Raw genomic sequence first — 27,136 nt, forward strand, 5'->3', positions numbered from 1 at the left:
TTACAAGCTAGTAGCTAACTATTAGGGTACAAACTGGCTACAAAAGAGATTAGGTTAAAAATCTCATGGGGCATAACAAGCTAATTTGATAATAGTTTACCATTAAAGTTGCTCTTGTGTCTAATAGCTCTTTAATTAAAAAAAAATGGAAAAAACTTTGTCTATCCATCACTAGGAGTGATAGTGGAATCCAACTCAACATGATTAATGATATTTTATTATGTATTAATTGTAGGTAGGACCGTAGGAGCCGAGTTTTCATGAGTCCCAATGAAGAGTAGGTGGAGGAAATAAAAACCCCCAAATTCTCCATTTTTAAAGAACTACCAATAAAATTTGATCTCACAATTTCATGATTGTGAGAAGTTTAATGTTTTCACTGCATCATGTTTTGCTTGTTATTGCCATGCAGCTCGAGTGCAGGGGTGCTAAGATGGAGTGCATTTGTTTCCATTTAATACATACCATAATTTATTGAGACCGTAATATTGGACCATAAGTTAATTGTTTAATGAAAAAAATGCGACAAAAGATATTATGATGTTATGCATCTAGAATGTAAATCTATGACTTTATTATATTTAGCTAGAAAACGTGGGGGTAAAGCTAAAGATGATGCCACCCATTACGCTTACAATTCAACATCAACCAACTTCCTCCTTGATTTCTAATACTATGTAACGTATTTTCATTATAATTATAGTTAAAAGTCAAACTTTTTTCAATAAATAGAAATCTAGTGAAGAAAATATAAGCATAATGCTGATAACTTAGGTAAAGCACAACAAACAATCTTATTGTAATATCAATTTTAAGGGCCAATAATCACAAATATTATTCCAAATTATACCTAAGATAAATGGAGTTATTACAAATGCAATCACCTTCATCAATAGATTTTGATTTCAACAGCGGCCGGGCATCTCCCTGTGGAAGCTCTCCATCGACTCCCAAGGGGTTCGGTGATTACTACTTCAGCGCGCCAACAAGTCCAACTCGACCCATAGGGATCTATCGTGAAGTTGAGCAATTTTCCGAGGTTAGTAACTACACGAGAGGTGATACATCTACCTCTGATTTATCATTTGATTTCCCATTTGCTACAAAGACAGAATCCAAATCCCTTGTAAAGCCTCTGCCTTTTGAAGGACACAAACTAGAATCCGTAGATAGTCCTCTTTTATCTTCACATTCAACCAAATTACAGCAAAAGAAGAGTTTTTGGAGCACGTTTTCACCAAAACGAAAGAAAGAATCAGAACCTGATAAAGTTGCAGCTTACAACGAGGGAACAAGAATAAATAAGAAAGGAAGAGAACGAGCAAGAGAAAGAGCTACTTCAGCTTTATCGGACTCTAGGAATGGAAGGAGAGCAATAAGGTCACTTTCTCCACCACGTGAATCCAAGTATCCATGGGAACAAGAACAGAATAAAGAAGAAATCCCCTCCACTTCAAAGCCAACTTCATCTCCATTAACATTGTCCACTTCTTCTAAAGGAAGTAAAAAGTGGAGGTTAAAAGATCTCTTACTGTTTCGTAGTGCATCAGAAGGACGAGCATCAGAGAAAGATCTTTTGAAGAAATATTCTCATCTGCATAGGAAACATGAAGTTGCCAATAGCTCCGGATTACCATCAACACAAGGCTCCTCGAGTATAATTCCTGCTCGAAGAGAACCTATATCAGCTCACGAGTTGCACTATACTGTGAATAAGGCTATCTCACAAGATATGAGGAAGAAGTCATTCCTCCCATACAAACAAGGGATTTTAGGTCGCTTGGCAGTCAATCCAACAGTTCATGCACTAGCACATGGCTATGGTCTTTAGCTCATCGTAGTTAAGAATGAAAGATAAGATAACTAGTCTGTTCACCAAGTACAACAAATTAGACCTCTCCAATTTTGTTAGATCCATACTGAAACTTGAAATCATTTCGAAAGAATAAATGGTAAGATTCTAAGATAGCTAGCTATTTTGAAAGAAATTTCCCCACATCATGGGCTCTAATAGTCATGTACTCATAGGTCCCCGGGACTAGAGAAGCAGGACATCATATGTCGCTGATTATATTCTATAAGTGTGAAGTTACACGAGTACTACATACTAGTACTTCGTATCTTTCTAATTGCATATGAGTTGGTAAAATATATATACCCAGAAACAAGCATCAGAAGTAGAACATAAACTGTAGAATCAGAAAGCAAATCTTCAGTTGATCATCCAATTACATCCGCTAAAGTACCATAGATTAGTAAGGGAAGCATTTCCAGTATAACAATTCCATCTCCCAAAAGAAAAGGAAGGAAACTTCTCCTTACAGATATACGCCTGTCTAGCCAACCTTTTGGAGTCATACACTCATGCATCTATTCGACTATTCGTGTCAATAAACTGTGCCAACGCAAGTAAACATCAACAATAGTTGTTATCACGGGATCATCATAATCACTGCATAAGCCATAATTGAGTCAAATAGGCCCCAAAAGTGCAATAATAGGGTGTCAATTGGTGATCAATCAAAGTTATCAATCTTGATTGGAGTAATATCATCAGCCACTTTGAAGTTTCCTATTGTGCGCGCAAAGAAGACAATCTGTTGCTCAAGGGTGAACTTGATGTTTTCAGCCTGTGCATTATTCAAAGTATAAACATTCCCATTTGGGTATGCATAGTTACATTTTATATGAAAACAAATTTTTTTTTTTAATGAAAGACCATCATCTACCTTTCGAAACCCATGTTGTTCACCTTCATACTCAACAAGGGCAACAGGCAAGCCCTTCTCCTTCAATGCTTTGTAGATTGCTCGAGCTTGATCAGGGGGTACAACCTGAAAAGTGTTCATGATATATCGTACAATTATATATATATATATTTTTTTTTTATTAAAAAAGAAGAAATATACAATGCCAAGCTCATACTTCAAGAGATAAATTCAATAACCAGAAAATCACTCCCATCACTCTTGAGTTTCAGCAATTAATTAAAACCAGTAGGAAAAAAAGGCATACTTAAAGTTGAGGTCTCAATTGGATAATTATTAGAACCATAAAAAATAAAAGTAAAAACGCCTCAAGGGTTGTTATGTCAGAGGCAAATCTAGTATAGGTTCAACTGAACCTGTACTGGAATGTTAAAAAAAAAAAAAAAAAAAAAAAAAGGATAAAAAATTGATCAGGAAAAAAACAGCAGTTAAAAAAAAAACAGATTGCAATGATTTCCGGAACAACCACCGTGCAATGGTGTGATTTAAGTCGTGGGTTCAAGCACTATGAGACATTTTTTGTTTATTTTCATTCTCATTTGAATTTTTCTTACACTATGTTAGCATAACAATTAAAAAGGGAAAGGGAGGGGGGGAAGAGTGAAGAGAAAGGGAGGCAAGGGGAGGGTGAGAGTGACCTATTTTCCTTCAAAATCTCAACAATGGAGGGATTCAGTTTATTAAAATGTGAAGGTAAATGGATTTCTCCATTTCCTTTCCCTTTCCTTGCCCTATGCCTTATCCAAATAAGGTAAATTTTATCACTCACTTTCCCTACCCTTCCTTTCCACCCAATATTCCTATCCAATACACGTGTTAATAACGATAGTGCCAACAGGTCTTTATAGCTTCAATATTTTATACATTTTTTTTTTATTTTTTATCATCAGATAAAATATATGCTATTTGCTATTTACTAGATACCTTTTTAATACTTGCAACAATTCTCTAAAATGGAAAAGTCACAATACTTGCAACGTACTATAATTATAATTTATTTTAGTGAAAGTTGTACCATTACCCTCATTTAAAGCTCATGGCCCACTTAATTTTACTCCTAACAATCTCTCAACCCCATTTAAGTGTATTAAATCATGTGAGTCTCACTTTTCTTAAATACCGTGAATGTGTGTTGCAAGTATTAACCGAATGAAGTATATAATCAAAACCCCAAATTAGTAGTTTTAAATTGTAATTGGGGGGGAAAAAAAAAAAAACGGAAAATTATTATGTTGTTTTGTTGCGAAAAAATAATTTAGTTTTATTTATCAAAAATAGTAGCTTAGGCTAAATGAATCTGAACCCATAAGCTATACTTACATTTTCAAAAAGAGTAGCCTTCAATGAATTCGAACCCATAAGCCAAATTTTCAGGATCAGCCAATGTGTTAAGTTGCAAGCTATGACCATCATATTTCAATATATCGTTGTAAATGTAATTTTTTTTTTCAAAAATTTTACATTATAAAAAAGAAAAGAATCATACATTCCGTATTTTACTCTGATAATTTATGAAGATATGAAAAGGCTCTAAACATGTGTAGTATTTTAATTCTTAAATCTTAAAATAATACCATGTAAGTTTTAAGATAATTCAATTTCAATAATATGAGAGCATGTATAACAATATTAAAATCCGCAGTTAACGCAATGAGTTGTGTGGTTGTGCAGTTTCAATTATAGTCACCTGAATAACCCCCCAGGCTAATTTTTGCTCACTAGGATTTCCAAATGAGCTAAAAGATGTGGACGTAATGTGTGCATGATACACCCAAGTGTTTCATGGTCAATGGAAACCCATGTGTTTTGTGTCATACAATTTCATATTGAAGTTGAACTAATTTGGTAAGTAAAATTTTCAATTGGGACCTGAATTTGAAATTGTACTGATACATTTCAGACTGCCCAATACCCCAATTCACACCCCTAGTAACTGGCAGAGGAAAATTAGATCACAAATACCTTATCCTCCAATCCCTGGAAAAGGATAATTGGACAAGAAAATTTATCAACGAAGTTAATGGGTGATCTCTCATGATAAGCTTTTTCATCCCCTACAACAGTATAAAGGTTACACTAAATTAGTTGAGTTAAAATCAAACTAATAAACAAAAAACCAATGATATGGAAAGCAAACTCTTTGAAACTTTCTATTTCAGGTGGAACAGAATAATTACCAACAAGATTGTCAATATAACGTGATTCAAATTTGTGTGTTTCAGCTCTGAGTAAGTTTAAGTCAGCTACCTGTTCATCAACCGAGGCATGTAAAACAGGTTAGTGAGCCAAAAAAAAGATATCAATTATGTTTCGGGATGAATAGGGATGAGGAGAGAGGCTTTATTGTTTTAATTTTCATTTGATAAAGTTTAAAAATATATATATGTATTAATCTTAGAAAACAAATAAGCTGATTTGCCAAAACATCAAAATAAAGGCATACTCATGCACAAGTTTTCAACTCCGGAATCATGGTAAGATACCATTGTAAACATGTTATGATGTCAAAGAAGTCACAAGCGCTTACTGCTATTACATTTAATACTTAAACTAAGCAGTCCAAAATCAGTGCTTTATTTATTTATTTATTTATTTTTAATGAATTTGGAGTTTTCCAAGTGACATGGGAGCCTGCTAGATTTCAAAATTGTACAACGATTTTATTCTTGGTCATAATTATTTATGTTACGTGTGGCTGGGAACATGGCACTTAGAAATGTTCTCAGCTTTTGTTCTATTTTTTAGTCCTAGGTGAGTTAGGGTTATTTTCTTCAGTTCATTCAACGATTTTGCACAAACTAAGGATGAATGATATCAGTCCTTACGACAAAGAACCCAAATTTGTTTACGAGGGTTCCAACATATACTCCTTTAGCCTTAATATATTTATGACAGAACCACTCTGAAATTGATTACTGTTCATAGGGAGCATTAACTAAATTATACTCAATTGTTTAATCTGTGTTCTCAGTAACAGAGTCAAGCATCATATTCTCATATCACTCATTTAGTACATAAGATACAATCAAAACATCCAAAATATTATCCAAGATCATCTTTTTGAAAGTCAAACTAAAACTAACATCACTTCCGAATTGAATAAGCAAGTAAATCAAAAGAAATATTGAATTTTCCAAAGTTGGTCAACAATCAGCACCTGTTGTTATCACAGAATTGACTTACTTACACCATACAATGATGCCCCAGCTTTGAAAGTCTCCTTAAATGCAAGAGCAGCTAATGTTGTATATCCACCAGCAGAACCCCCAGTTATACAGAGTCGATCACCATCTACCTTTCCATTGTCCACCTGCCAAATCAAACAAATAAAATTTAATTTTAAAGCTTGTTGGACAACAACAGGAGCAATGACTGAAAGAACTAAGGATAGAGCTTGCCAGAAATTTAGCACAACTGCAACAATCATTAACATCAACAATGCCCCAGTTATTAAACAAGCGCTCTCGGTATTCTCTTCCATAGCCTATAGAAAAAGGAAAGATAAAACTCAAATTGCAAAAAGGTTACTCTCAGTTACAAATTTACAATGTACATGAGAGTAAGAGACCGATAGTGAGCACTCTCAAGTAACGAGAGCATTTTTATAAAAGGTCAACAATTGACAAGAAAGGCTGCATAAATTCTTTTGGCCAAGCATAAAATTTTAACTGGCATTCTTATGAAGGAAAGATTAAGAAATGGTAGAACTAACCTGTACTTCCACCATAATTAACATCCACAAATGCCCAGCCACGGCTGGTCCAGTACTGTATACTAAGATTAAGGATTCCACTAGTCTCTGCAGTGGGTCCTCCTAAACAAGTTTGGATATAATGGAACTGATCAGACTCACAAAATATGCATAAGCTTCTAACATCCAAACGGAGCAATAATAAGCCTATTATTCCCAAATTGATTTGACTTTTTTATATAAACCAGAAAGTAATTCAATGTGTAACCAAGAAAAACCATCTGTTCCTTAGCATTCTTCTGTTTGTTAGGATACTTGCTAAAAGAAACAACACAAAAATTTCTCCCAAATTACAAATTGAAAAAGCACTATGGTTTTTTTTTTTTTTAAAAAAAAAAAAAAAAAAAAAAAAAAAACTACGTCTTAGGTTGTACATAGCTCAAACAGATCATTATTAGAAACAAAATTGAATTATGAACTTGCTAGCCAAAACCTAAGCTCCAACTCTTTAAATTAGCTCATTATATATATACTAGACTTCTGACACTGTATTTCATTTGAATATCTAAATACTTCAAATTTGGCAAAAATCTGTAGAAATAGATACTTTCCCAATAATAATACATATGAAACAGAAGAAAGTATCCTTCTACCAGACTATATCTTATATTAAGACACACCTGTCCAGAATCTTTAACAGGAGAATATTCTGTCAGGCTATTAAATCAAGACCCTTGTCCGACATATTTACCCTAAGTCTGAACATCATTGATTAATTATACAGGGAAGAAAGGGAATGCCACAATTGATAATAGTGTATAAGCACATTGCATACATCAGTGTATTTCATATAGTATATGCAAAGAAAACTACACATACCATGACTTTTCAACAAAAGTGGAGGTTTTTCCCCACCTACAGCTTGATGTGCAGGGTTTGTGGGAGGATAGAAGTATGCATAAGCAGTTTGTCCCATTATCCCAGTAGGGAATTCAATCAACTCTGGTAAGCTAAAATATGAGTCATATTTCAAACTTCCTGGTGATGAGGACCACATAATGCTAAAATCTACTGCTTTTCGTTTCTGATCATCTAAGGACACCTACTCACACAAAAAAGAAGCAAGCGAACACGGTAAATAAACAAACAGGATCCATCAGTAATCCAAGTAACCCAACATAGCAGCACTCTTGTAATTACAGAGAAAAAGGTGGGAAGATCATAAGAAATGCTCAAACGATAGTTAGTGCACCTTAGCCACCGATAGTGGAAGCGAAGCAGATCCACCCTCAATATACAAGCAATTGGGACCTAATGTCTGCATAAGAAAGAGGCAAATTTTATAAACTATCACACAATTGCTCAAGATAGAGCTTCTCAATCATCAAAAAAGAATAAGTAGAGGAATGAGGTATTACAATATTGCTTATATCTGTGAAAGGGATGTCAAGAAGAGACAAAGAGCTCTGAGCATCGTCAAGGACTCCAACATATGATCTACCTTTCAACCTGCAACACAATACCAAGAACTAAAAGCATTATTTCTCTATAAGACAAGATAGACAAACCCAAAGACAATCATACAATTCTTGGTAAAAAGTGAAACCCAACAATCAAATTAAGTTACAAGGTTTAAAGAGTTTATCTCTTTTTACATTTGTTGCAAGACAGTATACTCTAAATTTCCAACAGAACAATGCTGTTATAGAGGATAGACATGAATTAATGTGCATAAACCAGAACAATTCTCCGCACCAACATTAGAAACATACCTATAACTACAAGCAATTAAGTTCTTTCGATCATGACTGTTTACAACTTCATAAGAGTTCATGCCAAAAACCCACAAAGGCCTTGCGAACTCAGCTTCCATGGTGCAAAGAGCAATAACCTCATTTTTCGATTCAATCTGTCATCAACAAGTATACACATTAACAATTATCAATACCAGCTGCTACAAATGAAAAGTGGCGCACAACAATTAATATTTATCCTTGATATGAACTACAATTCAATATATAATATATATCCACATAACAAATGAATATAAGCTCCTTGAGAGAGAAATAATGGTCCATTCCTTCTTTATTTTGTTGGATTATGCGGATATCGAACATTTCAATCTTTCGATTGAGTAATATTAAATTAAGCAACTAAACAGTATCACTTCAAACACATTGCATTGTTAAGATTCTATCTTCCAGCTATACATGTATAATTGAGACACTCCAACTGAAATTCTTGACATAATGAGGCTTTGAACTCGAAATTGCTGATTTAGTACCAGATTGCCAAAAGAATCAGCTTCCAAACATCAGCAAATCAAAATAATCACTAATTGAATATGGTTGACGTTGAACCTCAACAAACATAAATCGTTATAAGGACCTATAAATAAAGGAAACATGTTATAATTCTTACACTCTTACTAGGTACCGAGATAGTTATTCTACTTTATTGACGGGAAATAATATTAAAGTGACATCACAATTAATTACCCTCCTTTCATCCTCCTTGCATTGTCAATAACACACTTTATACCTCCCCAGTTAGTATTTGATTTATAACTTAAGGAACTGAATTATTTGTGAGAATGTGAAGGAGATTTGTGGTAAAAAAAGCGTCCATTAATTAAATGCTTGATTTCACTTTTTCATACATGTCAAACATGAGGTTATTGCTCAATGCATAAGGTTAAATCTAAGGTGTTTATAATTCCTTTTCTCCTACTTTTTCATACATGTCAAACATGAACTGAATTATTGTTTTAACCGAACAATACAAATAGGAGAAAAGGAATTATAAACACCTTAGATTTAACCGAACTACAAGAACTTCTCAATCCAAACGTAAAATAACACATGTTTGACATGTATAGACTGTTTCTTTATCTCTAGTTTCTCAATTTCAATTTCTACATCAAATCAAATAATGCCCACCATGCCTCTACATCATGAGAAAGCAAGAACCACAAGTGAGCTTGTACATCATTGTCACCTAATCCTACCATGCCTGGTTTTGTCAAAGGCACTAGTTAGTTGTTACCAGCCTAAGTAAACTTAACTCACCAAACATACAGTCAATGACTCCTAATACAGTCATTGACAAGAAATAAGTGCCGAATGTCACATTTCTATTCAATAGCCAAACATGGGCAAGATCACCTAGGGTCCCTCAAATTGATACCCTTTACTCAATAAGAGTGACACATTTTACCTCACAATCAAAGCCAATACACTGCTGAGATTCACTCATAACTTTCTCCCTCATAATTTATTTCAATTTTTTTTTTCCTTGTAGAAAGGACCACCCAAACCAAAAGGGTGATCTACAGCGTGCCAAGAGAAGTATGTGGCATTGTGGGCCTTGTGGCAGTACTGTCATAGTGGTTTCATCTTTTTCAGCGACCCTAATGTCACATCCCACAAAAATCTAGTCTCCAGTAAGCACAAGAAGGGAGTCTAGAGATGTTATAACAAGTAAACAAGCTACTCATCTTATACTGGTTACGCATCTGGATTAAAATCTAAAAGCCTTACCCACTTATAGAGATTCCAAAATCCATTTTTCCTGTCAGTGATGAAAAGTAGATCACCTGTGCAAACCAATATAAAGTATTAACATTTAGAATTAAAATACTTGAAAGTTTTCTAACATATAGACTTTTGTCCAGTGCAAGTGAAGAGTGACTTAATTTAAGGCTACAGCTACATACAAGTGCTAGAACAGCCAAGGCAGATCACAACTTATTATTAAAAAAACATCTTGTGGTTCTATTAATTACAAAAAGGAACATGTAGGAAAAATCAAACTTTAGTAACCAAACGAGCTTGGCTTGCTTACACCACTATAAGAAAAGCCTGAAGTTCATGCATTTCAACAAATCAAAGACGGATTACAACTATCACAAGATTCACAATAATATTATCAGCTTTGCTTCAGCATTTGCACTATCATAAAATAATAAAGCTATATGAATATTTTAAATATAGTTCAAGTTAGATTAAGAAAACAATTGAGAATTCTTGATCTAATTCAAAATTCAAGAAGCCCAATAGTTTCCTAATGCCATTATAATAAGAACTCTAAAATAAATAAATAAATACAGAATTCTAACTATATATGACTCCTAAATAATGCCATTAAAATAAGAACTCTACAACAACTATAAAACCCTCTAAGAATTTACTATGACACATTAGATAGAATCCATTATGAATCCCACCCCTCCCCAACAACATACCCACTAATAATAATGACAGTAATAATTCAAAAGGTATGATATAATTAATTATTACTCTCTCATCATTGCTCCTCTGTTGATTAAGAAGAAAGACAGGTCATTTGACTTGAACCCAATCTGCCACATAGATCATATTTTGAATAAGATGTCTACATTCCACTAGTAATAACTGCCTGAAGGTAGAGCTCCCTAGTCCCAAGCAATGCAATCATCTTAGTGGTCTTGTAGTGAAAAGTCTAGATGGATGGTCTCTCACAATGCTACATCAACATAGAGCACTGTCAACAATGAGCAAACAATGAAAAAAATGGTTTCCTCATTCTCTCTCTACCCACTTTCTCTCTCCTCCAACTCATGAGCATTTTTGTGATCATATTTTTATCTCACCAATGATCAAAAAAAATTACTTCACCATTCTCTCTCTACCACATCATTCTCTCTTACTTTTTACTAACACCCACTTACATTTCTCTTTACTATATTATTTTTATCTTTTATTTTTACTTACCTTGTGGACCCCACATAGTTACAATTCACCTTCAATAATGCTCATCCTATGAGCATTTTTCATTATGCTCATGAGCAAATTTGTTTTTGCTCATTGGTGTAAGTCCATTTTTTTGTAATTTCACTCAAACTTTTGCTCATGAGCATTTTTTTGCTCATTGTTGGCAATGCTCTAAGCCACTTCACCTTCTTTGGCCATATTAACCACTATCACCAAATTTAATACTGCATCATCTGCAACGGCAGCTTGGTCCTTGGCACTCAGCTTACCAACAGATGAAAGCACACCCAAAGAATTTACCTCATCAGTCATCACCATTACAAACAAGATCTTTCAGACAATGCAGCAGGATCTGTTATCTGTTTGTACTGTTTGGCTATTTCTATAAACAGGAAAGGTATATATATACTAGGATTCCACCAAATTTTGGTAGCTTTCACATTCAACCGGATTTTCGGTTATCAATAACTACAAATTACAACATACACTTGGTTACATGTGAATCTACATGTGACCGGGATTGTTTTGGACCTTTTGGTACTTTTGTATGATAATACCACATGCAAACTGAACAAAAGCACATAGCACTACAATAAAAGCACAAATATTACCCCGTATTATAAAAGAACATTGTTAATAAATAAAAGTACATAGACAATTAGAAGGGAATAAAAGCACATAACATTAAAAAATCAAAAATAATAACAAATACAAAAATACAAAAAAAAAATTAAAAAAATAAAAGAAAGAAAGAAAAAATACACACACATTGTTACATAATAAAAACACATTATCTTATTATAAAAAACATGTTGTAAGAACATAAGATGTTTCTAGATCTATGTCAATGTATATTTTCTACATATCAATTTTTCATTATATTTACTAATTGATAATTAGATATTAATTTTAAAAAATGTGCATCGACAAGTATGCAGTCAAAATGTTGCATTTAACTTGAAACATAGGGAGTACTAGTGAGTAGTATTTCTTGAATTTGTATTGTTTTAGGTTTATTTCCATTTTAGATGCCATATGGCTTATCATGAATGAAATTTTTTCCTTCACCGTCAAAAATATATATAAATAAACAAATAGAGGATTACAGCGAGCAGCTTATCAGCCTTAAATGCATATTGGATCAAATGAAATGAAAACTTGAAATACACAATTCACTTACTAGACAGCAATTCACATGCTAAACAAATTATTGTAGTAACATAGTAATAATAATTAGCATTTTGGCAGTGCAAAACTTGATAAACAAATTTATTGATGAAATAAAATGAAAACTTGAAATGTACCATTCACTTACTAGACTGCAATTCACATGCTAAACAAATTATTGTAGTAACATAGTAATAATAATTAGCATTTTGGCAGTGCAAAATTTGATAAACAAATTTATTGATGAAATAAAATGAAAACTTGAAATGTACCACTCACTTACTAGACTGCAATTCACATGCTAAACAAATTATTGTAGTAACATAAAAATAATAATTAGCATTTTGGCAGTGCAAAAGTACCTTCTGGTGTCCACTTGGGCTCGGTTGGAGACTCAACAAGGGTGCCATCCCCACCAGTGACACATATGCGTTTGTAGACATCTCTACACAAAAAGTATTAAACAAGCAATTAAAGTAACCATGAAGACACAATAGGTATAAAAGTAGCTTTGAGATGAAGAATAGAACATTATAAAGTAAGAAAATTACAATTGTACATGATGGAAAATGAAAAAAGCATACGGTAGTGATTCGTTAATTCAATATTTCTCAACAAAATAAAAAGACGAGATAATGATTTTTTTTTTTTGTGAAAGACTACATCATTACATTACATTATACACATAATAATGACAATTTAAATAATACTTCGTATTTGTTAATGCATTAATCAACCTCCCAATACTCTTAACTGTCAACCAGATAGTTCTATCAATAGAGCCACAAGCCCAAGCCTAGAAAGCATAGATCAAGTAGGACATGAGTACACTATACAAAATTAATGCTCATGTATCAGTAGTATAACCTTCTCATAAATGTGAACCTGCGTATGGCAGTGACCCAGTGCATCCAAAAGTCACAACATGGAGTATGTTGACTTTTTAACGGTTATGGTTAACCAAACTGATAAAGATAGCAGTTAACGATTACGGTCATGGTTTTTATTTTCAGTAAATGGTTAACCAACAAATTAAACAGTTTTTTTTTTTTTTTTTTTTTTTTTTTTTTTTAATTATTTCTCACTAAATTAATGCAACTATCCTTTCCCCTATAAAGATCCCAATTCCCCAAACACTCTTCAGCTGCCTCCAACCTCTTCATTATTTTCTTTCTCTGTTTCTCTTCACCAGAATCCTCTTCATTTCTTCACTGGAGCAGTGAGGCTACACCATCAAAAAATGCTGTTGTTCTTCAGGTATGCCTGCTCTCATTCAATCTGTTTTTCTCTTGGGTTTTCTCTCTCTCACTTAAGTCTTTTTTCATGAAATTATTGTAGTGTTCTTTGTCTCACTTAGTCTTTGAATTTCGTCCTAAACTAAAACCAATGGTCTTTTTTTGCTTCTAATTTCATGCTAGTCTCTCACTTAGTCTTGATTTTCTTCTAATTCAGCCCTAATTGAGTGATATTTGCACTTGCTTGTTGTATTCATATGTTTTCTTTGTTCCTGCAGATTATTGTTAATGGAGATTGTTGTTATTGACAATTTGTTGCCTGAGAGTAACATATTGGAGAACCAATCACTTGAATCAGGAATGAAGAAGAAGCGGTTGTGGAAAATACCAAACAGAAACTAACGTGGTGTTGAAAGGAATTTAATTATTATGAGTTAATGGTTAACCTATAACCAACCGTTTCTTAATGGTACGCTTGCAGTCACCAAATTTGAATAACTGCTATTATGGTCAACCGTACCATTTATCTTAAAAGGTATGGTCAATTGTAAACAAACCTCTTTTTTTCTCCTGTATAGTTTAACTAACAACAAAAGTGCCTTTTATACGTTTAGAAATAAGAAGAAACAGGTAAATGAATAATTAAGTAAATAACACACAACCCTGGGCTACATACTTCAAAAAACTATGAGGTACTTTACTGCTCAATTGAGCCCAAATTCAGGTTAATAAATTTACAGTAGAATTAAAAAATTAAATGAGTGGACCACAGTTTGCCAACTAAGAGTTTTAGAGGTAAAACTTCCATAAGGAAGAAGAATCTCAATTTTCTAACTTCCTGTTCTTAAGATTTTTATTAAAGCACACTCTGAAACCCTCCTTCCCAGTTCTACAGTAATACCACCACCTCCCCCCCCCCCCCCCAAAAAAAAAAAAAAAAAAAAAAAAACTCCGGTCCTATTTCCCCTAAACATGTAACATTGGCAGATCTACTATTGTGCATGGTGGTGCACATGACCAACCATTTTTAAATAATAAGTAAATAATTATGGTAAAAAAGTTAGTATAAAAATATGAATACACATTACTGGACGACTATTGAAGTGGTAGTTTGGTGGTTTGTGTCTCCATTTAACTTCCCTAGATCATGGGTTCAATTCTTGTTCTCAATGTTAGCTCTTCATTTTTTTATTTTTCTTTTTAACTTAACTTTTCCCCTTTTTATATTCTATTTTTGTCAATTGAAACTCAATCTTCCTAGTCTCAAATAATTTTATTTATGTTAGGAAAACTTTCCCCAAATCATTTTGGGACTAAGGCTATGTTGTTGTTGTTGTTGTTTTAGTTGTAGGAAACTTGAAAAAAAAAAAAAAAAAAAAAAAAAAAAAAAAAAAAAAAAAAAAAAAAAATTACGCACTAAGTTTAAAGATAATTATTACTCATGTGTAAAATTTAGATTTCTGATGAACATGTTACATTCTATTATATGTAACCAATCAAATTGTCTTATGCACTAAGTTTTCATCTATTTACAATAAATTTAAAATTACGCTAATAATAATCATCACAAGTATACAAATTTTTACCATATCGACTCAAGATGTTTTTTCTCCTCATTTACGGTGTGTTTGGATTGAAGGAAATGGAGGGAAAAGAAGGGAAGGGAAATGGAGAGATTATCTTTCATTTAAATAACAAATGAGGGAGGAAGAGAATTGGAGGGGAGAGAAATGGAGGGATTAGATTGTAGGAAATTGATCCCTCTAGGAAGGAAAACTCACCATTCTTCCCTCCCTTCCCTTTCCCTCCCCTCCTCTTCTCTCCCTCCCCTTCTTTTCCTTCCCCTTTCTTTATTCAAACACATTGTTAATGTTCATCAAATTAGCAAAACTAATAAACTTTAGTTAAAAGCACATCAGCTAGCTAGATGTACCCAATAACAAGATAGAGACATTGTTATGACATTGTTATAAGTTTCAAGTTATTTTTATATTAACCAATAATATTAAGGGAATATGTTGTCGTCAGTAGGAAATTTTACAGGACGATATCTTGCCAAATTTGAATTTATGGATATCTCACCATTAGTGGTAACCCACCATCCATAAAATCTTTGATCCGCCACTGCATGTAGACATCATTATCCAGAATAATATAAAAATATTTTGACCATAATTGCACAAATGTTCATATGTCGATGTCTATCAAAATTAAAAAGTAATTTCATGTTTCTGAGTAACAGTCATTTACAATCAATGTGCAAATAACAAGCTTGAGAATGTGCAACTGAAAAAAGAGGTAACAAATTGGCATCTTACTCACCCATTTTCAGATATGTAGCCAACCCAAAGCTCTGATCTGTCCCACGGCATGTTGGGATGGCCCCACTCAATCCAAGCTATTCGCTTCCCCTTGGAATCCACACGTGGGAAAGCATAGAAATCATTCCCACTAATTAATATTTTAGGTTCTGAAAATGACAGCCCAGTAGAATAATAGTCAATAACTCAATATCCAACATGGTTCTTGATTTCTATAAGAAAAATTGATGACTGAAAAGGCGGACCAGAAACAGAACTTGGCACAGGATATGGGGTAATTTTAGGTTCTGGAATAAACAACCTAATATTACATGCAGTAAATGAATGTATAGCGCACAACCTGTGCATGCACACACACGCGCGCACACACACATACAGAAAGAGAGACAATGATTAATCCACCAAAACTTCAAAAGAGTATGTTCCTTTCTTACCTTGAACATCATGATCTCCCAGGGTAATTGCTGCAATTGTGGTGACTGGATTTGAGTGACTCAGACGTTGATCTGGCAATATATCGAAGGAAATAATTAATATATTTGGGTACAACATGATCTAAGACGCCCCCCCCCCCCCCCCAAACCCCTTATAAAAATTAGAAATAAAGAAACCTACAAATAAATATATATATATATATATATATATATATATATATATATATATGTATATGTATATATATATATATATATATATATATATATATATATATATATATATATATGTATATATATATATATATATATATGTATATATATATATGTATATATATATATATATATATATATATATATATATATATATATAAACAAAAATATATATATATAAAAAAAAAAAAAGCAAATATTGTAGACAGAAAAAAAAATTATAACATACCTTCCATTACAGTGATAAAACGAGGGAAACGAGGATCAAACACTCCATCAGCATAGCAAATTGTGGGCCCACCATAATCTGGAGTAATCGGAGACGGAGAAGAATCTACAGAAGCAAATGCTACCAATCACCTTACAAGATCCCAGTCCATCAGAAAGTAACACAAGCAAAAGTCATTATTACATCCAACCATAATTCATATTACAAAGGAAATGGCATCCCCTCTAATTGCCTGATACCAATTTAGTTGACATATTATAACATAATTTCGTACAGCAAGAATACAAAAGAAACCATCACCTAATCACCTATAGCATAAAGCTTTCGATTATCAACAAAAACTGGAAATATATACAAGAATTTATGCCCCGCCATTAGAGACCTATGTGTGACAGGAGCATATCTATACTATTCCTAAAGCCCAAAGCAATCACATGCTAATTCTCCAAGTTTCACTCGCCTCACTCCCCATTAAATCCTTACTGATGCAACTAAAATACTCTTCACATTAAGAAAATGTATCCATCAAGATATGAATCCACAGCCTCTTATTAGAAATGTAAAGGCATCAACTAATTTGTTACATTTTATAACTTATTTAATCACATCCATATTTCTAAAATCCTAAAAGATAAGAGATCTATTTACATAAAATTTCTGACAAATGCATTATCATTTATTACATTTTCATCCAATTAACAGTTATAATTTTATTACAATCAAACCATTTATCTCCATTTGATGTATGTAGCCTTTAAATTAACAATTTTGTAAAAGTAATAAATACTTGTATATTTTCATGCAGCATAAAATCACCCAGGGATTGCCTAGGCCAATAACTCTTTCCATTTAACTTGTTATAAGTTGTAACCTCAACACATGGGGAAAAAACAAAAACAAATTAAAAGATGTTCATATAACTATATAAGCACATTACCTCCAGGACCAATTGACTGCAGATAGAGTCTTTGATCCTTATTATTCGAGAATACTACTTTATTTCCAGAAACTGCAAAGGCACCACCTCCATATTCCTGAGCACGCGAGCGAACAGAAAATTCTTTGGGAGTGATGTCAACTGGCGCCATTTCGTCACTATCAGCTTCTCTAATGAGGACACCTCGTCTAACACCAAAATTCAAATTAGGTATCAAAGATTGAACAATTACCATACATGCCAGTGATGCCACTAAACGAAAACTAATAGGGACATGTAAGGCATTATTATTTTAGCAACAAAGGAAATCCGTTTGACGGAGAAACATGGAATCATATTCTTTCTCATTTGCATATATAGATAGCAAGTAATCCCTGTGTCCAGAAATAATATTCCTGTTCCTTTTTAGAATGTCCACAATAAATCTTCATGTTACATAAATTGGAAAATTGTTACACTCAACCCATGTGATGTGGGCCCCTCCACTACCTTACTTTCTCTCATATTCTAACTCCGCCCTTTCAAATTCCTTAATCTGCGTGTCCAAACCTAAAAAGATCATTTGTGGACTGAGGGAGTATAAAGTCTTTTTTGTCAAAGGCAACCCTTAAAACCATAATTTCAATGCTACAGATTTCAAGATGCAAAAGAGATAAGCTTCCACATTTAAATTAGTAACTTCTGTTGTATTCTTTTCTAGATGTCCTAAAATGTTATGCCTATTTCCAATAAGCTTTTTTTATTCACGTAATTAATCCATAATACACCTACTTTTTTTTACCTTTATCATTTAAAATACCCTTAATTTCCCCATATTTTCGTGCCATTATATAACCATCTTTCAATACCTTACAATTACATTTGGAAATTAATGTGAAAAGCACGTGACAAAATAGCAACTAAAGGGCTAATCCAAGCATCAACATGCATAGGAGATAAGAAACAGGTTACAATGAAGGTGCAGTGCTTTGGTGAAGGGATTGTTTGTAAGTGTAATGCTGAGCTTACACAGCTGATAGCTCATCCTATTCAAATAAAATTTCTTCTTCCTATCTGTAATCAAAGATAAATCATATTAAGGTCATTGGCTGATGAATTTAATGCGAATGAGACAGCTAATGAACATGTTGCCCAAAAAGGAGCGTTAGGGAGTTGCAAGTTGGCAAACAAAACTTAGCAGAAGCTTATGTAGCAATATGTTAGGCCCTCAAAGTAGGAAATGGATCTCACATTTTATAATACACTTACCCCCTTAGCTCACTCTCCATCCCAATTCTAATGACCAAAATGCTGAAAGAATTGATTGACATCCTAACGAGCCTCAAGCAGAAGGATGGAAATGCAGCAGCAAATAATCATTCAAGAGCTTAGCAGATAAAAGGATATTCTAGAAAATAACACCACAAAAAAAAAAAAAAAAAAAATAATAAAAAATAAAACCTTCATTACAACACCACAAAAACACTCAAAAATTTGATTTCACCACCTCGTAACGGAGTTTTGGATGGAATCCGTTAATGGGGCCATGACAGACACATGTCAAATGCCTATTGGTTTTTAAAAAAAAAGAAAAAAACCTTAACCCAAATCCCGCGTGCCCCACCACCGACACCACCTTCCCAAGTCGCGCCGACAGCCTAATCCAAGCCGTTGGCATCCCTTGCCCCCACCAAAACTGGCGATACCCTCCCTTCCTCTCTTCCCCCTCCCCGGAAACCACGCCAACCCTGCCTAACCACTGCAAATCACCACCTACCCACCGCAAATCACCACCTACCACTAAACCTGGGCACGGGCCGGGTTGGCCCGCGTGCCGCCCGGCACGGCCCGCCGTTCGGCGCAGCCCGGCACGGCCCGAATTCAAGCACGGCACGGCACGAAGTTCAACTCCCGTGCCACGGGCCGTGCCACGGACAGGGTTGAGAATTCCCAGGCACGGCCCGGCACGAGCACGGGCATGGCCCGCCGTGCTGGCCCGCAGGCACGGCCCGTAGGCACGGCCCGCGGGCCAACCGTAATGTTACCGTTTATTCTAGCTCCTTAATAAGCCAAAAAAACGGGCAAAAAACGCCAATTTGCTCCCCAAAAATGCTATAAATACTCACCTCCATTTCATTCCCAAATCACAAAATCACAATCTCTTCTTCTTATCTCTTATATTCTCTAAATCTCTAATAATCCTTATTTTCTTAAATTCTCTAATTATTCTCTTAAATTCTCTAATTATTTTCCTAATATCGGAAAAAATTAAAAAGTTCGTAATCGTAATTAGTGGAGCGTTGAAGCACGGTTGTAAGATCTAAACTAATCTTAAATTTATTATTGTTTTATTGTTATTATTAGAATAATCTTGTTTAATTATTATTGTTGTTAATTGTTATTGTTGTTGTTATAATTGTTGTTATTAATTATTATTATTATTGTTACAATTGTTGTTATTATTTATTTTTGTTGTTATTGTTATTGTTATAGTTGTTGTTATTAATTAATATTATTGATATTTTTATTGTTAAAATTGTTGTTATTAATTATTATTATTATAGTTAACCATTTTTTATTAAAAAATTAATTGTTAATTATGGCATCGAACAACCCATCATCTAGGTCTAGGGGGAAAGGCCGACTTATCCGTAGTAGTAGTTCTAGGGAACCACCAAATACAACGAGCCCCCAAATTACGAGTCAAACCAATGACCCCATTTACTTCCCCCCGGGCTATGAGCCATATAATACGTCGGGATTTCCAGCACCACCACTAAACCAATTTCCACTACCACCATACCAATTTCCACCTAATTATATCGGTGATCAACAAAACTATTGTTCTAGCCAAGGTAGCCAAGAAAGTACCCGAATTCCCTCCGGTTCTACCCCTTCTACTGCCACTCCCACTAGTCTCACTACTAACCATCACACACATCATGAATGGTTAACCGAAATGGCGTTATTTTGTCCCAAGTAAAGATGGTGAACAATGGGCAAAATGTAAAACATGTAATAGTGTATTCACGGCAGTTACCAAAAACGGGACGGGACACTTATCTAGACACATGAAAGCTTGTGCAAAACCAGCTAGTGATCCAACCCAGCCCAAAATTTCCCAATTCCATCCATACGGCTTTACATACAACTATGAGAGGGATAGGGATGAACTAGGAAAAATGATAGTACACGCCGAACAACCTTTTCTTTTCTCGGAAAGTGACGCATTCAACACCTACATTAACAAAGCACTACAACCCCAACATAAAAGAATCTCTAGGAAAACCGTTCGTTCCGCCGCAATGAAAAATTTCCTAGAGTACAAAGTCCGGTTACAAGCCGAATTGAGTAACCTTAACTGTAGAGTATCTTTAACAGCCGATTCTTGGGATAGTGGTTATAAATATCACTATTTATGTGTGACTTGCCATTGGGTAGATGATCAATGGATGTTACAAAAAAGAATAATACATTTCAAAATGCTGGAATACCCACACACCGGCATTAACATTGCTCACCATTTAATGCAAGCAATAGACGAATACAACCTTCGAGATAAAATGATGTCTATGACTTTTGATAATGCAACCTCTATGACATACACAGCTAATCTTATCAAACAAAACTTAACCGATGTACTATTAGACGGTGAAACTCTTCATACTAGATGTGTTTGCCATGTACTTAACTTATGTGTACAGGATGGAGTTCGGGCAATTGGCCCATACTACAGCAAAATCAGAGATGCTATTATGTCTATTAATAGCTCTAACATGAGATACCAAGAATGGAAGTGTTTTCTAAAACAACAAAAGATAAGGGTAATAAAAATTAGAACCGATTGCCCAACTAGGTGGAATTCCACCTATGACATGTTAACATAGGCAATTGAGTACAAGGGCCCGTTAACATTATTTTACAACCAAAAATTTCCACAAAATGCTTTGTATGATGATGATTGGAAAAACTGTGAAAGATATATGCAATTTTTACAATTATTATATAACATGGCGTATTGTTTTTCTACTGTTTACAATCCTTGTGCTCAAAACTTTCTTTCTAATGCATGCTTACTCGCCCAACTTTTCGCTGATCATCGCCATCAAAGTGATTATGATCAGTATCTTCCAGCAATGGAAAAAAAGTGGCGTAAATATTATAGTGAGATTCCTTTGATTTATATTTTTGCTTCCATATTAGATCCTAGGCAAAAGTATGAAAACACATTTATGTTAGTTGACATTTACTTTCAATGCATGTTTCTTGACGATGATGTAGAAAACTATAAGACTAATGTGAAGGATCAGTTTTTTGCTTTATATAGAGTCTATGAAGCCAAATATGGCACCGTTCCTCGCTCAGGGCCTTCCCAACCATCCAAAAACGTAAGTAAGAAGGCCAAACATTTATTTTCACAAGCTACTAACTTGATTTCAAGGTTTTCAGGTGATTCATCAATCAGGAGAACGCAAAGCGACGTCTCGGAGTTGCAGATATACCTGAGTTACGACTTCACCAAAAGCATGGACGACGATGAGATAAACAGCCTCGACCTCCTTGCATGGTGGAAACATCAAAGCTCGAAGCATCCAACTTTGGCGGCAATGGCACGAGAGATTCTTGCTATCCAAGTTTCCTCCGTCGCCTCCGAACGAGCTTTCAGCGCATCCGGAAGGGTTTTAGACGATAGAAGAACAAGTCTAAAACCCGAAACACTAGAAATGTGCGTGTGTTTCAAAGATTGGTTGGATGCGGAAAATCGCTCACAAGACCGTTCTTACGACCACAACGACAACGAAGAAGGAACCTCCGCTTCCGGTTCGGGTTCGGCTAGTTCCCAATCTATGCAACTAGCCGATGACCTTGAAGGCGAAGGCGAAGACGAAGACGAAGACGAAGACGAGCAAGAAGAAGGAGAAGAAGAATAGACAATTATTGTATATTGTACGATTTTAAAAATATCAATTTTATCATTTTCCAATTTTTGTTTAATACCATCATTGTATGATTTTTATCATTGTTATCATTGTACAATTTTCTCAACTCAAGTAATAATAATATAAAGTACGCATTATTCACATCCAAAGTCCAATTTGCCTTTTTTCCCCGTTTTGTTACAATTTGTAAATTCATATTAAAAAAAAATAAAATTATACCAATTACTAATAAATCATAAACATTAAATTTTAAAGTAATAGTATAAAGTAAATATATAAATATAAATATTGAATATACAAATTATAAAACATAAATATTCAACTTATAATTATAAAATTCATAACTTAATAACTTATAAGTTATAAACTTATAAGTTATAACCTTATAAAACTTATAATTATAATTTAATAACTTATATACATTATAAACTTATTAATTTATAATGTTGTCATATAAAAAAAAAAAAAAAAAAAATTTGAAAACTGCACCAGCCCGCTGCCAGCCCGCAGGCCGGCACGTGGCCGGCACGGCACGAGCCCGCCAGGCACGAGGGCCGTGCCGTGCCGTGGGCTGGCCTGTGAAAATGGCCGGCACGGCACGGCACGAAATCCTGGGCCCGCCGGCACGACCGGCACGGCACGAAACAGCCCGTGGCCCGCGGCGGCACGGCCCGGCACGGTGCCCAGGATTACCTACCACAGCAACATCACCGTCGCCGAACCCCAAAAACCATCCTCCCTTACCTTTCACCCTCAAAACAGCCGAAATCGACCATGACAGCCCTTGATTGGTAGATTTTGGCCGCCGATTTCAAGCGGGCTGAAGGGGTTTGAATGGCTGGGTGGTTTATGCGGTGGTTTGAAGGGATAGGGCTGGTTTTCGAGGAGGGGGAAGAGGGGAGGAGGTGGAGTCGGCGGTTATTAGGGTGGTAGTTGGGCAGATTTCGCCGGTTTTTATGGGGGCAGGGGATAGCGGCGGCAGTCGGCGGCTGGGGCAGGTTGTGCAGGTGGTGGGCTGGTTGGGTTAGGGTTTTTTTTTATTATTATTATTAATTACTTTATTTAAACCAATAGACACTTGTCACGTGTCTTCTACGGGCCCTGCTAACGGATTCCATCAAGGAATCCTTTAAGTGGTGGTGAAATCAATTTTTGGGAATTTTTTTTTGGTGTTATAATAATTTTTTTTTTTTTTTTTGGTGTTATAATCCAATTTGTGACAATTTTGTGGTGTTATTTTCTAAAAAATTCCACAAAACATTCTAGGGGGTTGAAATTGAACAAATGTAAACAACCTTTAATCAGTGCTTGTAGATGATTAGAGTTTTAGAAGGGGTAGAATCGACAGGATATCGATTCATCACATCACAACCCAAGCACTCCATCATAGACACAGTGGTGTCCCATAAACATCACATGGAGCTAAAATCATTCTGAGTTCACTAGCTTACTCTACAGAAGTCATAAGCTATGATGAGAAAAGAAAATAATGAGCTTAGATTTCATCTTTGAAGAATAATTTTTTAAGTATGGCCAATTTGAATCTAATTAAAATAGTTGTACTGATTTCATTCCTTAGAAAGTTAGAATCAATCCCATAACATTGTACAATTCAAAAAATTATTAGTATTACTAACTAAATCACCAATTCCGAGTAATAGAATTACATGATCATATAAAACAAAGTTTAGGGTTCAAACAGCAAAATTAACAATTAACACCAAAAAGTTAATAAGAAAAAAATTGATAAAAGGCAAAAGGAGTTACCCTCCTTCAGTAGGACGAGATTCAAGCAAAATAAGGCGGCCATGACCGTCGACGGCGACTCCACCAAGACGTTTCTCACCGCCGGCAATAACATCGGCGGTGATCGGCGATTTCCAAGAGCCGTAAGGTGCGGTATTCTTCGCCGCCATTGTTATCAAGCTTCGGCGAGAGGTGGTGGAAAAGAGAGGGGTGACACGGCGTTGGCGAGTGAGAGGAAAGCGAGCGAAGTTGAAGAGAGTGAGTGAAGGAAGAGAATGGCTGAGACGAGATGAATAGAGAAGGGAGTTAGTTAGACCAGTGGCTACTACTGTTGATAAAGCCATAACATTTGCACCTGAGACTGGTATTTTGAGTGTTGACTCTTGTGTTTTCTTTAAAAATGTTCTTTTCCTGGTTAAAAAACATAAAAAAAAATAAATAAATAAAAATTAAAAAAAATAAAAAAAAAAGATAAAAAATTATTTTAGGACAATTTAAAATGGCTGTAATAAAATATTTCCCTGTTTCACAAATATTGCAACAAGGATGAAATTACGCATCTCAAACCACATTTTATTTGCTAAATATCTATAATTATGTAAGAGTAAAAATTATAAATAGTTGATATTTTGAAAGTATTTTGCGAAATGAATCTAAACTATCATAATTATAAATTCTTAAATAGATCTAGTTCACACTAATTTATTGTGAACCACTAATATTAGATTTTTGACACATTAATATTAGATCGATATATATAAATGCAGTTACCTAAAGGCTTTTATATTAATAAAAAAGTCACTATGTTAAAATAAAGGTTGTTATGTTAAAATAAAAGTTATTGTGTTATAATAAAAGTCATATCATAAGAGATTAATTTATATTATAATGAAAATTTTAATATACTCGTCAATATGAATATTAAAGGTGTTAAAATTAGAGTTTATATGTTCAAATATGTCAAGTGGCACATGTGGACCACGCTCGCACAAGTTTTAATTAAGGTCACTATGTTAAAATTAGGTCGAATATGTTAAATTTAGGGTCACTATATCAAGGGTGAAATTAATACAGATTAAATCCGCAAGCCGAACTGAACCAAACCAAACTGAATTAACAATTCGGTTCAGGTTTTTTTACAATTCGGTTTGGATTGGTTTGAACTTTTTAGAAAAATTTGGATTGCAGATCGGTTTCGGTTAGAAATTTAAAAAACCGAACACCGAATTTTGAAACCGGAATTTTAAAAATCCCAATTCCTAAGCCCATTTTCCCCTTCCTATATAAATATCTAAAATAGAATCCCTAGTCCCCTTTCCCTTTCTCATTCTTTCACTCCGAGTCTCTAACTAGCAACAACCTCAAATTCTCACTCTCAGTCACTTTCTCACTCAAATCGACCATAACGCCCCACTACTAACTTTCTCACTCTTTCACACTCTGGCTCCGACGACCGACGATACACCGCTCCTTTCCTCATTATTTCTCACGGCAAACCCTTGATTCAATAAGTAAGACTTAGATTTTAATTTGCTTTAAATTTAAAACTTGGAGAATTGGAACAATGGTCCATGTAAGACTCTTGCTAAGTGAAAGATTTATGGATACGATTTTAAAATTTTAATCTGTCGAGGATGGACTTCAATTATCACGCTTCAATGCATTTGTTGCTTAAATATGTGTTAATAAGGTTAACAAAATTCAGTTCGATTTGGATTCATTTTCCAAAACCGAATTAAAACGGTTTGGATTGAGTTGGACTGAATCCAAATTCGGTTTGGATTCAGTTTCAAAAATCCAAAACTGAATTAATTCGGTTTGGATTCGGTTTATTGTAAAATCCAAACCGCAAACCGAACTTTCACCCCTACACTATATTCAACATAATGTCAATTGTCGTGTACACATCTCAGGTCCACAATAATATTATTAACACCCCCAAAATTCGAGTCTTTTAAAACAATAAGAGTAATCTTTTTACCTTTCAAAACCCAACCATCGAACCTTGGGAGTGTTACCGCTACACTTATTTTCCATAGAAAACAAATGCAAAGCAAAACAAAATACCATTTTATAAACTAAGTGATCTGAGTGGCGGCTAAATAAAATAGTCATTACATCCAAACTGTAAAACATTTTAAATAAAGTAAATAAAAGGAAACTTAATAAGTTCGGAAGTAAACTAAATTGTCTTAGTGTTTCGGGGTTTTTGGAGTCCCTCGGGAGTGTTACAATTCCGGGAATGCACGCCGACCGTCTGTACCTACAAAACCACGAAACTCCGGTTGGGTGGAGTTCCGCCTTCGAAGATCAAGTTAGAACGTTTTCGGATGTATAAATGTGCGGAATGTAAAGGATTTTCTCTCTGATTCAGAGAGAATTATGCAACTAATATTGCTCCGTTTTTTTGTGTTTGTATTTATGAATGTATAATAAATGAGGATTCTCCTCTATTTATAGCGGAAGGGGATCAGTTCCCCTATTAGGGTTACGGTGCCACGTGTCAGCAGAGGATTCGATCCCATTGGGCCTCTCTAAGGCTAACACGTGTCAGCATGCCATTGGGCCACGTGGCATAGGGAATTTTACCCTAAACATTTGCCCCTCACAGGTGTGACGTGGCTTGCCACATGGCACCTGTGACAGGTGTCACATTCTAGGAAGGTGACGGTTAGTCTCCTTCCCTCCATTTTTTTTTGTTCGAATTTCGAATTTGAATTTGAGGGGG

At 34.6% G+C, this 27,136-nt stretch overlaps 2 protein-coding genes across 3 annotated transcripts; one reads left to right on the forward strand and one right to left on the reverse strand.

Annotated features, from left to right (window-relative positions):
• The first annotated feature begins 859 nt into the window (after window positions 1-859).
• On the forward strand, window positions 860-1,831 carry LOC110696705. The gene has a single exon (XM_021874059.1). The coding sequence runs from the start codon at window positions 860-862 to the stop codon at window positions 1,829-1,831; it is 972 nt and encodes a 323-aa protein (XP_021729751.1).
• A 157-nt stretch (window positions 1,832-1,988) lies between these two features.
• On the reverse strand, window positions 1,989-24,903 carry LOC110696598. 2 transcript variants are annotated; one of them, XM_021873940.1, is made up of 18 exons: window positions 24,430-24,839; window positions 17,744-17,931; window positions 16,807-16,911; window positions 16,368-16,439; window positions 15,935-16,082; window positions 12,740-12,822; window positions 9,999-10,054; window positions 8,232-8,368; window positions 7,878-7,968; window positions 7,712-7,777; window positions 7,339-7,561; window positions 6,481-6,582; window positions 6,167-6,252; window positions 5,956-6,078; window positions 4,946-5,015; window positions 4,731-4,822; window positions 2,730-2,834; window positions 1,989-2,630 (listed from the first exon to the last, which is right to left on the reverse strand). In XM_021873940.1, exons 1-18 carry the CDS (start codon window positions 24,750-24,752, stop codon window positions 2,517-2,519), a joined length of 2,184 nt encoding a protein of 727 aa, XP_021729632.1. In that variant the 5' UTR covers window positions 24,753-24,839; the 3' UTR covers window positions 1,989-2,516. The 2 variants fall into 2 exon arrangements, 1 of the variants encoding a protein (XP_021729632.1); XR_002506339.1 differs by lacking the exons at window positions 1,989-2,630; window positions 2,730-2,834 and having other exon boundaries at window positions 4,804-4,822; window positions 5,952-6,078; window positions 24,430-24,903.
• Window positions 24,904-27,136: the final 2,233 nt, after the last annotated feature.

This window comes from Chenopodium quinoa, unplaced genomic scaffold, assembly GCF_001683475.1.
Source record: "Chenopodium quinoa cultivar QQ74 unplaced genomic scaffold, ASM168347v1, whole genome shotgun sequence".
NCBI classification, from domain to species: domain Eukaryota; kingdom Viridiplantae; phylum Streptophyta; class Magnoliopsida; order Caryophyllales; family Amaranthaceae; genus Chenopodium; species Chenopodium quinoa.